The sequence below is a fragment of the Dendrobium catenatum genome, unplaced genomic scaffold (genome assembly GCF_001605985.2).
Source record: "Dendrobium catenatum unplaced genomic scaffold, ASM160598v2 fragScaff_scaffold_9, whole genome shotgun sequence".
In the NCBI taxonomy this organism is placed as follows: Eukaryota; Viridiplantae; Streptophyta; class Magnoliopsida; order Asparagales; family Orchidaceae; genus Dendrobium; species Dendrobium catenatum.
This window is the reverse complement of record NW_021318471.1, coordinates 2,445,151-2,462,006: the sequence shown is the minus strand read 5'-3', so window position 1 is coordinate 2,462,006 and position 16,856 is coordinate 2,445,151. Positions and strand designations below refer to the sequence as shown.

Below are 16,856 nucleotides of genomic sequence, written 5' to 3'. Positions count from 1 at the left end.
TTTTTTTTTTTTTGGTCAACTAGATATGACGTCAAGTTTTGCGGCGCTTTCACTGGAAGTATTAGTTGGGCTGTCTTGAGCTGGGTTTATTTTGTTTTTTTTGTCCTCTCGTTGGACAAAAATTAGATCAGGATATATTGATCAAATTGGTCAAGATTGATTATAAAATGTTTGAATTTATTTTAAAACTCTTGTATTAAACTCATCTCATAACAAATCTGAAGATTTAGCAATTCATTCTAATCAAATTTGGCCATAATATTCTCACCTTTTTTTTCTCCCTTCAAGTACTTCTATTGAAATCTCGAAATATGAGCATTTAACTTAATTGTTTAATATGTCGTTAACTCTGGTGCAGCGGATTTATTTTCTCTTTGCTGTTCAATTATTTTATTTTTCTATCCCTACACCACCCACCCTTCCCCTCCCATGCTTGTTATTGTCTGCTATTCTTCATCGAGCCTGCGTCCTTGGAGGCTGGCTGGCTACTAGTAAGATTTAACTCAAGTAGGATTTAGTATATCATGTAATTCCAAATGCAGTAAAAGATTAATACTTAAAAATTGTTTGACTATTTATTTCATAAATTAAGTTTTTTTAGAGAGAGAGGAATGCTTAAATCCATTAAAAGTTGTGATGGTGGGATTTAATAAATCATAGATTTAATAAATAATGGGGTTGAAATGAGATTTGTCAGAACTACAAAATCCTCGAAATATCATTTGGCACGATTTAAGCTAAATCTTGCTTAAATCCTACCTAAAATATGATATCAATTCATTGTATCTAAACATAATAATGGTTAGTGCATATGGTGATTCTTTTCATTTTTTTTTTTTAATTTATACAGATCAAGTAGATTTGCAAGACTTCAAGATATCCAATGTGCACTTGTAGGGAGAAATCTCTACATGAGATTTTGCTGCACCACTGGAGATGCAATGGGGATGAACATGGTCTCTAAAGGTGTGCAAAATGTCTTGGACTACATTCAAAATGATTTTCCGGACATGGATGTTATCAGCCTCTCTGGTAAGCCTTCTTGATTTTGGTTGCGTCATTTCTTGGAATGGCGTTAGACCTAAGACCTTTTTCTTTTTTAGGTTTAAGAAATAATATCTATCATAGATTTTGATTGTGTGTTCTTTTGACTATTTGAAAGAGAACAATATGTTTTGTCCTGCAACTATTACTTATATATATATATATATATATGTATTAGTGGGTTGTCAAAATTTATTTGATTAAGCATGAATTTTGATTTTAAAAGCACTCGGAGGATTGAATTGACTCAAAATTAGAACTTCAAAATTCAATCTCTAGGCTAGATGAACTTTGATTATTATAGATTTATCATAAGAATAACTGCCTCAATGTGATGATTCCAAAGATGCCAAAATTGTCAAAATTCAACTTTGTCCAAGGCTTTACTTGGTTTGAGGTGGGTTGTATTGGACCAACCTAGGGGGTGCATAATTAATCCCCTTCACATGATCGGCCCTAGGGTTGATTTTTTGTGGGTTAAAGGTGACGGTTGGTTCCATTGATGCAATGACCAAGGCATTCATTAAATTGATCTTCGGTTCATCCCATTCTCATTTCAAGGAGCTTGGTGGTGTTCATCTTGATTTTATATTAAATTTGGTCCAACTCATTCACCTTGATTTGAACTTTGTAAAAGTTCTATGTGATTTACATTCTCCAATCCATGAATTATCAACGATGTTGGATTGCTATTCTAGGGGAAAATATTTCAACTAAAAGGTGAATCATTGCTATTTTCAGGGTTTCCTAACTTTGATCCTTATTCCTTCCTAACATTATTGTTGCTTCTACCAGGCTTTGATTCATGAGTTATTTGTGAAATTGGATTCTCTCGATATGATCTTATTTTGATCTCAAGATGTTTCATATTATTGTTGTTCTTCACAAACTTTAAGTTTGATCCCTAAATCATCTCAAAATTATTTTCGTCAATTTGATTGCTAGAATTGCATTTTGTATTTTGTTGGGTTCTTGATGTCGAATGTTGGCCATCTATGATGGTGAAATAGATGGGGATATTATCAGTAGAATTCAAGTTGGATGGTTGAAGTGGCGGAATGCATCGGGCTTGTTATGTGATAGAAATGTACCCCTCAAACTTAAGGGAAAATTTTATAAGATGGTAGTGAGGCCTGCAATGCTTTATGGTGCCGAATGTTGGCCATTAAAAGAGAAGCATAATACTAAGTTAAGTGTGGCAGAGATGAGGATGCTTAGATGGATGAGTGGCTTTACCCTTAGAGATAGGATACGAAATGAGCATATACGTGAAAAGGTTGGAGTAGCTCCAGTAGAAGATAAGATTAGAGAGAGTCGCCTTAGATGGTTTGGTCACATAAAAAGGCGGCCTTCTGACGACCCAGTTAGGAGAGTAGAGGTATTAGATTTGACTTGTGTTAAGAAAGGTAGGGGTAGACCTAAACAGACTTGGTTAGAAAATATTAGGAATGACCTTTCTTTATTAGATTTAAACGAGAATTTGGCTTTTAATAGGACACAATGGAGAAAAAGGATTCATGTAGCCGACCCCACGTAGTGGGATAAAGGCTTGATGTTGTTGTTGTTGTTGTTGTTGGGTTCTTGATGTGAGACATACATGTGAAGATGAGTTGCTTATGGAAATTTGCATGCTTAATATTTCAAGAACAATATTAAATAAAACTTATGTTGATTTAAACGCTAAGATAAGACAATAAGGTGATGAAACAAACTTAGGCTAAATCATATGCATAGGAGTTAAGATCGTAAAACAATCAATTAATCTAACATTGTGTACGAGGTTGATTTTCAACGATAATCCCAAACTAACAATGAGATTAGTCATTAAGAGATATCCCTCACTCAACTCTCTAATATAGTGGACTTTAGCGGAGAGAATTAACACAGTCCTAGTGGATCAAATTAAAACCACAACCGAAGACGACTAGGAAGATAAATGATTTAGAGGATTAGCTCACCACCGTCAGAATTTTTCGAATATGAAGAACCCGACAACTGTGTGAAGACTCTCGGACAGCAAACGGAAGTTGCCGGACTGTTGGGCAGCGAGGGAAGCTGGCTGGAATTTCTTTTGGACAGCCAAAAATTGAGATCCTGGACTTTGGGACACAAAGGAACTTGCTGTAGTTCTCTGGACAGCTCCTTGTGGATGAACAGAGGTTGGATAGTAGTGGAGTGTTGGCAGAAAATTCCTCCCTAGGTCACGATTTAGGGAAGAGCAGGATTAGGGGGTGGCTTTCCAGAAAAGGAAATCTGAACATAGTCTCAGATTTTGTGGCTTGTGGTGGAGGGAAAAATCTGAAGTTATTTTCAGATTTATCTTAGTTAGGGATTTGAATCTTGAAATTCAAATAAGAGAGGAGGGGAAGGACAATGGGGTGTTTAATTATTTCCCTAATTGAAGCCTACAATAAGGAAGGAAATAATTAAGCAAGAGGGGAAGAGGGGCCGGCCATAAAGAGAGAGGAGGGTAAATTATGTCTAGGTTCAATGTATGTGAGTTATTGAGCAATTAATCAATTAATTTTAGGATTGATTAATTGATTGAATGAAGGGGGTTTCCAAATATGGTGTAATTAATTATGAAAGATTTGAAATTCAAACTTGATTAATTTGAATTCGAACTTCTTTCTAAATTAAAAATAATCCAAATTAGGAAGGAAGGGGTTTTGGACGGAAGTGGAGTTTGGGATGAGATAAATCATTCCAACCCAATTTAAAATTAAATTGGGATTAGATTCAAGACTTGCCTAATTTGGCTTTGTAATTTAGGAAATTATTTGAAATTCAAAATTTGAATTTCAAATTGATGAGATTAATTTCTCAAATCACTTAATCTATTTTAGGCAAGTATTAATGATGAATTAATTCATCATTCAAGGAGGGGGAGAACATGGGGGGAAAAGGAATTGGCGGTTTAGTGGGGAAAGATGGTCTGGACTGTGGAGCTAGGCAGTGGGGAGGGCTGGCCGGAACTAGGTGGGCGCGGGATGGTGGGAATAGGCGGCTGGGAGATTTCGGGGTGGGGAATAAGGGGGCAGCCGGCTAGAGACGGGGAGGTGGAGTTAGAGTGGACCGGCGGCTATGGGCTTTGGGTGGAGGAGGCCGACAGTGGGAAGGTGAAGGGAGGATAATCAAGTGGTTTTGGTAGGCTCGGCGATGGTGGCTGGAGATGGAAGTAGGAAAATGAGGGGATAAAGACAAAGGAATAAAATAACAAAGGTTACAAACCGCGAGTCCTGGAATCCATCGACGACTGACGGGTGATGCTTGACCCTCTCCTAGAGTTTCTCCTCTCAAGAACTCACAAAGAGATCTATTAAACAAAAGCTGGAATTTTCATTCATTATCATCATTGCCCACTCCAAGAGGAGGGAAAAGGCTTGAATAGCCACATACAACAAGGGAAATAAAAAGACATAATTGCCCCTAGGGCATATATAAGATAAAGCCCTCAAGTGAGGGTAGAAAGGGAAAAAGAACAAACAAATTTAATACATAAAATATATCAAAAAAATAAATAAATAGACACGATCGTAGCCGTAGATTGTCGATGTCCTTATCAGTTCTTGGGGCCAAGAATTTCAAATAAGTTATTAAATTTATTGAAAAGGATAATACATTTTTTATGATTGTTGTCGCACTAACGGTAGACCATTAACATGTATGAACGATTGTTTGCCTATTTTGATTATTAAAATAAATTAAGAATATTCTAATATAATCAGAGATAATTATCAAAATAAGCTTACAAAATATATAAATAAGTATTAATTCATCTCATTTTTCATGTTTTAAACTCTTGAGTTCATATTGAATTCCAAAACCTTGGCTATTTAGTGAAGCTTCCAATCAACCATTTTTGCATTCTCGTCTATTATAGTCAATTGTCAAATCCAATCATCTAACAAGGTGTTTTGTTTTCTCCAACTCAAGATGCTCAATCCCCCTTCCATTTTGAAGAACTATTTCAACTGCCCTTGCCCTTCATAGTTGTTTACACCAAATGCTCTTCGGATTAGTCACCCAATAGTAAGAAGGGTCATTTTTCATTTCAAGCTTTCTATATTTTACTAGCACCTTCTCTAATTTTAAGGAATGTTGGTCAATTTTAATTCCAAAATTTAATTAGTGGAAATCCTTTGATTGGGTTTGGCCTTATGGTTTTTAACTTCTATGGGTCATCTAAAAAATTATGTATTTTGTGCTTTTTTTATTGTATGAGAGTTATCATTTGAAGTGAAGGCGCTTAATCTCAGCCCCTCTATCAACACGATCTTTCACATGCAACTATTGTGTTGTTAATGGAATGCATCTCACCTAATAACTAAAAAAATATATTGTTTGTTTGGGTTCTATAATTTATTTATCTATTTTACATGACAAACAAGAGGAACATCTATAATATTGGGGCATCTTTCTCCAATTTCTACCAATTAAGAAGCCCTTCCTTGAGCAGGGGCATCACAACATGACTTTTGCTCATCCTAACTAGTAAAAAGTCTTGTTGATAAATGAATTTCTAGCTTGTCTTTGCATAACCATGTGTTTCACATGTAAGATCCTAAATGAGATCATGCATCTCCTACGTAGTACATGTCAATTAGGTCCATCATAAATAATCCAATTGGGCATATATTCCATAAAACTAGTTGTGCAAAGTCATTAGCCCGAAAGTGGCCATGGGAGACTTGCCATTATTAGGAAAAAGCCTACTATTACTTTTCAGAGACTTCTTTGATACTATCAATTTGAGTCATCATCTTTGCGCAACCCAATCAGCTTGCAATCCACTAGTAATAGTGTTAAATTTACCTCCGACTTAATAATGTTTCTTGCAATGCCCTCTATGATTCGGCATCTAGTCCAAAAGGGGTACTTTCGGGGGCAAATTTTAAACTTTTTTTCCATGACTTTCATGAGTTGTTGCCCCTTATCCATGCTTTTCTTTGCCTTCTTATTATTGTGGGGTTAAAATTGCTTAACATTGGCCTCTACAATGGCTCTTATGATCCTCATGAATACAATGGACGCTACAAGACAATAGTGTACATACAATTTGTGTTTGATTCACTTATATATCAGGTCTTTCCAACCATGCTCATGAGAGAAGTCCATATATGGTTTAGTTCTCTCTCTTCAAGATTTATCAAGGACTTTGCTTAGTTAGCTAGGCTACTCATTGACTAGCTCATATCTAATAGGAGGATTATGAAAAACTTCTTGTTCTTTCTATATTTTGCTAAAATGAGGGTTCTTGAGATTCATCGATGATACTAATCAAATCCCATAAGTTAGCCCTGAGCTCCTACCATATGTCTCTATGGAGGATTTCATCTTAACCCTTTTTGGTCAACTCTGATGTGAGTGATTGCATACCTATGCGAAACTCATTAATGGATTTGAAGCCTAAACCATGGTTGATGAGGTTATCTATGCACGTTATCAATGGTTCCCTCAAAGCTCAAGCAAAAGAAAGGATCACCAAGGGAGATCAATTCAACAATTTATATCCAATGGACAACCTAAAGAGCAAGAACTCTCTCACTAGCAGCAATAAGAAGTAACAACATGAATGGGAGTGTATGCCTCTTAATACCTCTCAATTTATTGTTTTGTTGGCATTGTAGAATGATGAACTTGTTAAAGTGGCACAAAATGCTAAAGCAAACTCAAGAAATTGGAGTCAATATTATGAGTTCATCATGGTCATGGATACACCACAAAAGCCTTCCATAAGCTTAAGGAAAAGATGAAAAGATTTACCAAACAAGACTATTTTGGTTAGTTCCTCCATTATTTGAATTATAACTTTAAGACTGACCAACTAGAGGTTGAAAACCATAATAGTATGTGCAAAGCATTAGTTTGGTGGTAGGGTAATTGACATTATTGTGTTGGGATCTCATCGATAGTAGAAGCTCCATTGATGTTCTCTTTTAGTCTACCTTTGTTTGATTGGCTAATCAGGGAGAAACTTCAACTAGTTTTTTTTTTTTTTTCTTAACTTCAACTAGTTTATTGGATCTCTCTAGGGTTTTTTGGCAATCATTTAGTAAGAGTTAAATGTACCACACTACATGTTATCACTCATGCCATCTTGTTAAAGTTAAGACCGTATTCGCCTATAGTTCAACTTTAGCAAATCTTTGTAAATTATCTTTGAAGCTATTGCATGTGTTATAATTAAAGCTCATGACCTAGGCTTGCCAATAAAGGAATGGTCATGGGCAACAAATCCCTTACCCGCTCGTGTTACATTTGCAAATTTAGAGTGATGACCATCAATGTCAACAACTATGATATCCAAAGAAGAAGATGCTTCTAATTGCTTCTCCATATAAAAGAAGGATGCATACTTGATCATCCTGACCAAGCTCCTCATCAAACTTGATGCGCGATACATTCAAACTAAGCTATCCTAAGCTCACCTATACATTATTGCCCATAGTCTTTCCTAGCATTGAATCCTCAAGTTTTGAGTTAGATTATCTTTTATTTTAGAGTCAATATTTCTTGTTTCCTATTTACGTGTTGTAGAATTTTTCATTAGTGCTTGTAATATGCTTATTGAGATAATTTGTAATTAAAAAAACCTCTCACTAATCCCTATATAACATATACAATCTTCATTTAAATCCCTCATCCTTGGATAGTGTTATGAACATGTCTTTAAAAGGTTGAGGTCAATTCGAGGCGAACATGATCTCCACAACCTTAAGTATAGGTTGTATGTGTCTATATTGCATTTTGGGAAGGATTAATCAAATCCTTGTTGAATTCAACCTCTTGTTATAATAAATTATAGTTATCGAGAAAGGCTTTAAGAATTATAGTTATCTAGAAAGGCTGTAACTAACAAACTTGAGCGATGGCTATGGCTAAAATGTTTGGTGGATTTAACATTATTTCATCCATGATGGATTATCGTTAAATGAGGCTTTAACTAACAATCTTGGCATTATCAAAATCCCTGGCGAGATCAATTCAAACTTTTCCATACTATACTAAGCTTTTTGAGTAAGCTAATTGATAGTACTAGAGAACATTCAAACTCCTAGATTCACACACCTCTTAAACATTTTTATTACATTCTACCTTAAATGGCAGCCGCCCGAGGGTTTAACAAGTTCAAAGCTTATTTGCTACTCTCTATTGTTTACACTATTTCTCCTACAAGTATGTAAGGAGCTATTTTTAGGCTCCAACCTTTAACTCTTCAAATACAACCTCGAGGGATGCTCACATGGTGTACCTTTTAGTGACAATCCAAGTTGAATGCCCGATCTACTACCAAGCCTTCGACAAGTTTTTTCTCCACATTATTTTTCTCTTCATTGCTTAGTTTGCTCAAGGATTGAATGGTTTGGTGCCTAAGAATTAGTATGCAATAGACATCCATAGGAGTTATTCTTTCTTAGGGGCAAATCCATGGCTGATATGAATTGATACACTTTAAGAAATGTCACTATAAATTGAGCTAGCTCACATTTCTCGATAAGATTGAGAAATAATAATTTTATTGATCTAATAAAGGTTTACGGAAGCATGGGACTTTAAAATGATGTTTAACAACATAGGAAAAATTATGCACTTTTAAGGATTGACAACTATGAAAACTACATTAGAAAAACAATTGTGGTCGTCGTTCCATGATAGATGACATCACTTGATACTCATCAAACAACTTGACCTTTTGTTCTACAATTAAGGACATCATCAGTTCTCCTTCGTGCATCTTCATCTCTTATGTCATAATCTGCCACTTGTGTTTTATTGTACAATGAATATAAGCATTTTTTTTCCACTTTTTGGATTAGCTCCAATCATTCCTAATGACTAGCAATGAGACTTTAGAAAATATATTAAACCAAGAAAATCAATCAACTTTCGAAATAGAAAGTATATAAGGTCTTCTCGATAACACTAATTGATTCGGCAAAAAACTTGTTATTTTGACCCTGTTCTAGAATTTTTTACAAAGGTTACACAATGTTGAAATTTTAGAACAATTGATACTTCTAAATGATTTTAAAAAAGAAATACTTAGAGAAGTTTTGCAAATTTTTTGTAGAGAATCTGAAAAATTTTCAATTATCAAAGAAGTTTCATTATTTTTAAGAAGTTAGAAACCAAGAAAAAATATATTCACTAAAATTTATTTTATAGCAAGCTTCACTGACCAAATAACAACAAAAAATTCAAGATCTCTAATGTGGGCAACAACCAAAAATATTTAGCAATTCTTTGCTATTTGATTTGACCAAAAAAATTCATTAAGTTTGAATTTTAGCATAGAAATTGACAGGAAGAAAAGTTTTGCACAACTCAACCCAATAGAATTTCACGTTGAAGGAATTTATAGTAAAAGTTCACATTAGGGAGAACGTATGAGTATGCAATGAATATATCCAATGAAAATAAGGAAGAAAAAGTGATGATGAATGAGAAGTTGTGAAATTTAATATAAGCCCTAATGAGATCGGGCTTTTCCTTGACCTTGCATTCACGATCTTATTTTTTCGAGGTTAATTTTGTCTCTTTTAATAGGGAGATTAGAACTTCTAAACTAGATGTGATTATTCCTCCTCCATTTTACAAATGTGTTTCTCTAAGGTAACTTCATGTTTTCTTAGTGCAACCGTAGAATATCTAGACACAACACTAATTGTGCTTGTTAAACTCTTACATAATCGATGCTTTTTCCATGATAGTTCACCTTGAAAATAGACCCTCAAGAGGAGTTTTTTTTTTTTACTGCAAAGGGAGTTTATAATTTTTGTTGCGTAAAACTTAAAACTTGTTGAGGATTTATAGATATTTTTGGGGTTTATATTTTGGATTTGTTTTGCCACAACATGCTAACAAAGAGATTTATTTTAAGGTAAAATAGGTTTTGTTTATTTTCTGAAAATAAAATATTAAAATTAAAAAAAGTAAGCAAAAATGATAATAATTTAGCAAACAAAAAAAAATTATAAATAAATCTATACCTTTATTTTCTATTATATGATTTATGGGCTTTAGAATCTCTTAGTAACAATTTTTGGCATTTTCAAGCAACAAAGAATTCTCTAAAATTAGTTTTAGAGCATATGAAGAGAATTCTTATTCAAAATTTTGTGGAATTTCCCATTTTGAATACATGCCAAAGATCAAAGCTTCCTAACAAATAAATTTGTGATTGATGAGTTCACTACCTTAAGGGTCACGTTGCATTCACAGAGTGGTCATGCTTTGAAGTATTCATTGGGTTGTAATTTCACAATGCATGTTTTCAAGACAGTATTTTTTTATTTGCAATTTTGTATGATCCAAAAATATCTAGCAAATGTGTTATAAAAAATTTCATCTAATAAAGCACAAATCTTGGCTCAAAATTTTGAATTCTAATGCACTTAGAGGATTGAACGGGAAATTAAAACTTCAAAGATTATTCATGGAATCAGATTGAGCTCTAATTATTATAGATATATAATCAAAATGAAAATCTTTCCATGATGATTCCATTGACATCAAAATCATCAAAATTCAAACATTATTTGGGCTTTGAACCACTTGAACATGCCTCTGAGGGACAGGATTAATTTGATCAAGGTGCTCAAACTGCCCCACCCCTCTTTTTGTACAATGAATGTTCGAGTTAATTGTCTGTAGGACAAGGGCAAAGGCCACCTCTATGGGTGCTCTGTAATATTAGAGGCGATTGTTTGAATGGATAAGGGCAAAGGCCGATCCTTTGAGTGCATAGAGGGCATCGAACCATCTCTTTGACCTATTCTTTCCATGAGGAACTTTATGGTGGTGTTTGATAATTCCAATTTTCATTCAATACGGTCTAGTTCATTCACCTTGATTTGAACTTCCTTGAATTTCTATGACCATTATAGGCCTTTGATTCATGAAATGCTGATGGTGTTTGATTCTTCACAATGAGGCAAGCATTTTTTCCTTTAGTTCTCTTAAATTTGAAAATGACATCTTTCAAAAAATTTTGCAACTTTGGCACGACTCCAATTCACGAGCCCCTTGTTGCACTAGATTTCTTTTGGGAGGTCAATATTTCAATACCAAATATTGTGACCTATTATCTTTGTTCTTTGTCAACTTTTATTGTGATCCCTAAATCTTTTTTAAGTATTATTCTATCAATTTAACTATTGGAATTGTCATCTGTTAACTCTATTTGGTTCATTGCATTGAGATCTTTGAAATCTTATATAAGTTCACTAATCTATGATTTTATTGTTGGTCATTCGATTTGACCCTGGCTTGGTTGAGTCAAGCATGGGAATTGCAATCACTATCTGATTAGTGAAGATCTTGATCTAGTGAGCCCTTTTTTTTCACCCTAAAGTTTGGATGATGGGATTATTCTAATTTAGATAATATTCGTACTCAAGAACTTGGTGACAACTTTCAAGACCCTTACCAATTGAACTAGTTGGCACACACATAGGTGTGCCTGTTATGGATTAAAGTAGAGAATATTCTGGTATAATTCTGGATAAGTACCAGATACTCCTCTCCAAATTTATGTATAGACTTAAGTTTTCTTCATTTTCCATATTTTGAACTCCAGAGATTATAGAAAATTTCAAAGCTCTGATTGCTTTATGAAGCCTTGTCCGTTTGTTGATCACAAATCTTTCAGTTGCCTGCCTAATGCATTTGTCCGATTTAGCTTTCCCAGATTGTTTACTCTAGTATTTCTCTACTTTACTATTCTTCGGATTCTCCACTATGGTATTCCCATTTTTCGCATCGTTGTGTTCTTTAATTCTTCTCGAACTCTTCATCTTGGGGATCCCAAGTTTTTCCTCCTAGAGCTTTTGGATTCTCCAAACACAGCCATTTCTAGAGGGATCGTTACTCGTTGCCTTCCATCGCCCTATATGACATTGCGTCTGGATTTGCTTCGCACTACAACAAGGGATAGTTTCCATAGTCTAGATTCTTACATGGTACTGACATTGTTTTTAATTTTGGGGAATGATGACTAATTGTAAATCAAAATTTAAATAAGTGGCAATTGTCTAAATCTTATGAGTTTTTCACATAAAAATCTTATGTTTTTGACTTTTTGTATATATAGGGTAATGGAAGAGCTCTAGGATATCAAAATAAGTTATAATTTTAGGACACCTGACGCTCCTAAAATCATATGACCAGAAATAGGGTAATGATTCCTTACAGCGAGACAAGCAAGTTTTCAAACTAGGTCTACGGACGAAAATTGCTCTATGGCCTTCAAATCTAGGTTTTTTTATTTTCTATCTCCTTTCTTTTTGATTTTGGGTTTCTATTTCTCTGATAGGAAAAAACTCTTAAGTGGAATTAGATATTTATATTAAACTATTAATAAAATATCAATATAATTATATCATTTAACTAGTTTTTAATATAACATTCATATAAATTCTTTTAGGGCTTTAAAAATTATAGAAAAATATCTATAAAATAGCTTATTTTATGTAGAAAATAGTGATAAAATTGGTTTGCAAATTGGATACCTAATAGTCCTAAAATCATATATATAAATGGAGCTTGATGGCTAACTTTCATTCTTAAATTCATATGATTCTACCAATATAGAAAGTTGAAAAGAAACAGTTTGATGGCTTGATGATGCGTGTGCATCCTTTGTTCATTTCATTCTACTGCCAATGTCTTCTGAGATGGTTGCTATTGCTGTGTACTTTAAAGTCTCTGATTTGAAACTGTTTTGTTTTCCCTTACCTGTGTTTGTAATAATGAGATTTGATCTCATGATCAAACTATCATTTGCATATGAGTTTTCTTGGCCTTCTAACCTTATACTGCCTATTCTATTTTATGTGAGGATTTAGTTGAGGCATTTTGAAATTAGAGAATAATTTTCTTTAATTCTTATGGTACACAATTGTTTAATTGATATGTTTGACTTGCAATGGATATGCAACTTCAACGTTATGTTGAATATTATTACGCAAACATGAATAAATCTTTCATTAGGATTACTGAATGCCTGTGATACCTGCCTAATTTTGCTTAGATGTATTACTTACGTACAACAGGTAACTTTTGTTCGGATAAGAAGCCATCTGCTGTTAATTGGATATTGGGAAGGGGAAAATCTGTGGTCTGTGAGGCAGTCATCAAAGAGGAAGTGGTCAAGAAGGTTCTGAAGACGTCTGTGTCTGCACTTGTAGAGGTGAATACAATCAAAAACCTCGCTGGTTCAGCTATAGCAGGAGCCCTTGGAGGATTCAATGCTCATGCCAGCAACATAGTATCAGCCATCTTCATTGCCACAGGACAAGATCCTGCCCAGAATGTGGAGAGTTCTCACTGCATCACCATGATGGAAGCAGTGAATGATGGGAAAGATCTTCATATTTCTGTTACTATGCCATCCATTGAGGTAATCATCCTTCTAACTGCCTCTTCATGATTACAATCTTTTGTCCTTGGTTTTTAGCAGCTTATTATTTCTTACTATTTTTTTTTTCATTGAAAATCAGCATGCCCTTCCAAAGTTCAAATTGTTAAATGATTAAGCTATTGACTTCCTTGCCAAATGCGCCAGAATAGTTATTGTAAATCTGAACTTATTTTAAGACACATTTTATTGTTTACTGGCTATAGCAAATAAACACCAACATCCATGAAATGTTTATATTAATAGTATTCAATGTTCCGCAGTCTTGTGGTATGGTTTAGAAGCTTGGCTACTAATATTTACCTAATTAAAATAGATAATATGGATTGAACTCTTTTGATTAGCTCAACACCTTTAGGACAATTTTGTAGAGCAAATCACACTTCAATATTGCTCCATATGCCAACTGTAAACGTGTGACCAATATTTTGTTAAAAGCTACCTTTCTTTGATCACGGCCATTGCAACTTCCCAGAATACTACCAAAGTTATCTTTGCTGTCTTCTGAAATTCTCAAAACAGTTTGACTCTACGTGAATATTTTGCAAATTCCAAAAAATTACTCATACTATTGTCATAATATGATGACAGTCGGGGCGGGTATGCCCTCATCGTCTAGTGGTTTAGGACATATCTCTTTCAAGGAGGCAACGGGAATTTGACTTCCCCTAGGGGTAGTGAACTATGAAAGGAAGTTGGTCTTGGATTATCAAGAAACCTAGAATTCATTCTTCCTGGGTCGATGCCCGAGTGGTTAATAATGGGAACGGACTGTAAATTCGCTGGAGAGATGTCTACGCTGGTTCAAATCCAGCTCGGCCCATGAATTCGTCGCTCCATGAAGAAGATCTAAAGAATTTGTCCTCTAGAAACCGGATCCGTAAAAATAAAGAAAAAAAATCCATTTTTTTTATAAGCATATACTAAAAGCATCTTTAAGAATCCTAATTTCGTTGGTCCCCGTACTAAATTCAAATGTCGGCATATTTCTTCACCAGTTCTCACAAACCAAAAAATTGGTGGTATTTTTTTATTAATTTTAGTTGTAGTTGGTATCTGCTAGCTCAAACTTTATGCTTTTTTGTTATAATTTACAGGTAGGCACTGTTGGTGGTGGGACCCAATTGGCATCCCAATCTGCTTGCCTTGATCTCCTTGGAGTGAAGGGTGCATGCATGGAGTCTCCTGGGGCCAACGCCAGGCTTCTTGCTACCATTGTTGCAGGCTCAGTGCTTGCTGGCGAGCTCTCTCTCATGTCAGCCCTTGCAGCTGGTCAGCTGGTGAAGAGCCACATGAAATACAATAGATCATGCAAAGATACCTCCAAAGCTGCTTCCAATTGAAAACAACACAACACTTTGTAGATAGCTCTTAATACTAATAATACTCCGGAGAGTATGGTCAAGGTTAAGCTTCCCCAAGAAATTGAAGGTATCACATATTGTTGCTTCATCTAAAGCCAGCTTTACTTGCATTTTCTCTTGTAAAACTCCCCATGTAGCAAAGCAGCTTAGTCTTTTCCTCTTTAGGGCTTTTATTTGTATCATCTATTGTATTTTCCTATGAACTAGTGATGGTTTTGTGCAATTCAGTGTTGCAAGAAACTTGATTTCTTTCATCTTTGCTAACTTTTGTTCGAATGAAAGAAAATGCTTTGCATGAGAACATTGTAGAGTCGAGAAGCTTCAGTCCTTAAACACTAGAAATTTTGGAATGATCTTGTATGAAATCCTGTACAAACTAATTGATATGCTGCGATAGCTTTTTTTCTTTTGAGATGCATGAGAACAATGAAGGTTTGGTTTCAGTTATGAGGCCATGAAAATGGCAGCATGGAGTAGGTTTCAATATTGAAAGGTGGTTGTGGCATGGGTTGAAAAGCTTGACATCAAGTTGTCTCTATATTTATTTATACATTGATGATTGAAACATGAGGGCTACTGATCCAAGTTGCGTTGGCAAGGCCCCAAATTGCTCTCTTGCAGGTTCTTGACTTCTTCCGAGGGTCTATAAATAAATGCAGTGGACCATGTGCTATCATTAGGAGTGTCAATATTTGACACGATCCGAAAATTCAACTTGAACTTGACCCGAAAATTTCGGGTTCGAGTTCAGGTTTGGGTTCCAAATTTCAACCCGTTTGTAAAACCTGGTCGGGTTCGGGTTGACCCGAAAATAACCTGGAAATGACCCGGGCTGCTTGAGCTAACTAGCTTGCCCGCTGCGCTGACCTGCCTGCTCGAGTCACATCCCGAGGAGAGACTCCCGCGTCACGTTCCCTCACTGATGTCCCGCGTTAGCCATTAGGCGTCATGTCGCGTCCTCGTTGCCCGTTGTGCTGATCTGTTGTTTGCCATGTTTGCAGGCCGTTTCGGGTTCGGGTCCAAAAAATTGACCTATATCCTAAAATGGGTCGTGTCCGAGTTGACTCGAATAATGTCATGTTATTTTTGGGTTCAACATGAACCCGACACGTGACCCGAAATTGACACCCCTAGCTATCATCTTAAGTTTGTTTATTTTACATATTTTTTTTATTTTGAGCCGAATTTGGATTTTACCTCCAGTTTAAAATTGTATTCAAATTTATCTATCAGTCTTATTATTGAATATGAGTGGTAATGAATTTTAATCTAGGCTAATTAATTATATATTTGTTTCTTATTATTTTATTTGTAGTCTTATTAATAAAAATAATTGAATTTATACATTTTAATCGAAATTAATTTAATTTATCAAGTATTATTTATGTAGTTTGAAGAAGTTCAAATATTAATAATAAAAAATTTTGATCTATAGGTAGTGTTGCCATCATATTTATTGCTCTAATGAGATAAATAATTTTTCAAAATACATAAGATGTGGAAAAATTAATAAAAATATATAACAAATAATCAAATAATAAATAATTTGTTATTAAATGAATATTTTATTATATTCTTAAAAATTATTTATTAAGTTACAAACAATAAAGTTCACAATATAAATAAAAGAAATGATCGACATTCAATATTATTCATTCTATGTCAACTTCCATGTCTTAAGCCATGGCTTATGGCAATCTTTGGTGGTGCGGTTCTTGCTCGTTTCGGATGGATATTCTCTTACTCCAAACTGGATGGCCTGTGCCTGACTTTGGATTGGTTTGAAGCCTCTGCCAATTCCTAAGCCCGATGGGTTTTTTCCCCCTCCCTTTGTATCTCTGTTGCTCTATCTTTCTGCTTTTTAGCTGGTTGTAACTTGTAACCCCTTTTCTTAGTTGTAATAAAATTTTTGAAGAAAAAAAAAAAAAAAAAAAATCAAGAACTAGATGCACCGTACTTACCTCCTCCAAAGAAAGCAAAAGCCAACTCATCGGGAGATGAGTTCTCAAGAAGGGGAGTCTGATGTA

The 16,856-nt window shown here is 34.8% G+C and overlaps 1 protein-coding gene across 1 annotated transcript; it reads left to right on the top strand.

Annotated features, from left to right (window-relative positions):
- Positions 1-850: 850 nt before the first annotated feature.
- On the top strand, positions 851-15,130 carry LOC110110287 (3-hydroxy-3-methylglutaryl-coenzyme A reductase 3-like; the record flags this gene model as incomplete). The annotated part of the gene is given in 3 exon segments (XM_020841683.2): positions 851-1,032; positions 13,101-13,447; positions 14,563-15,130. Coding segments are annotated over 3 exon segments (775 nt in total), but the record flags the coding sequence as incomplete, so codon positions are not given.
- Positions 15,131-16,856: the final 1,726 nt, after the last annotated feature.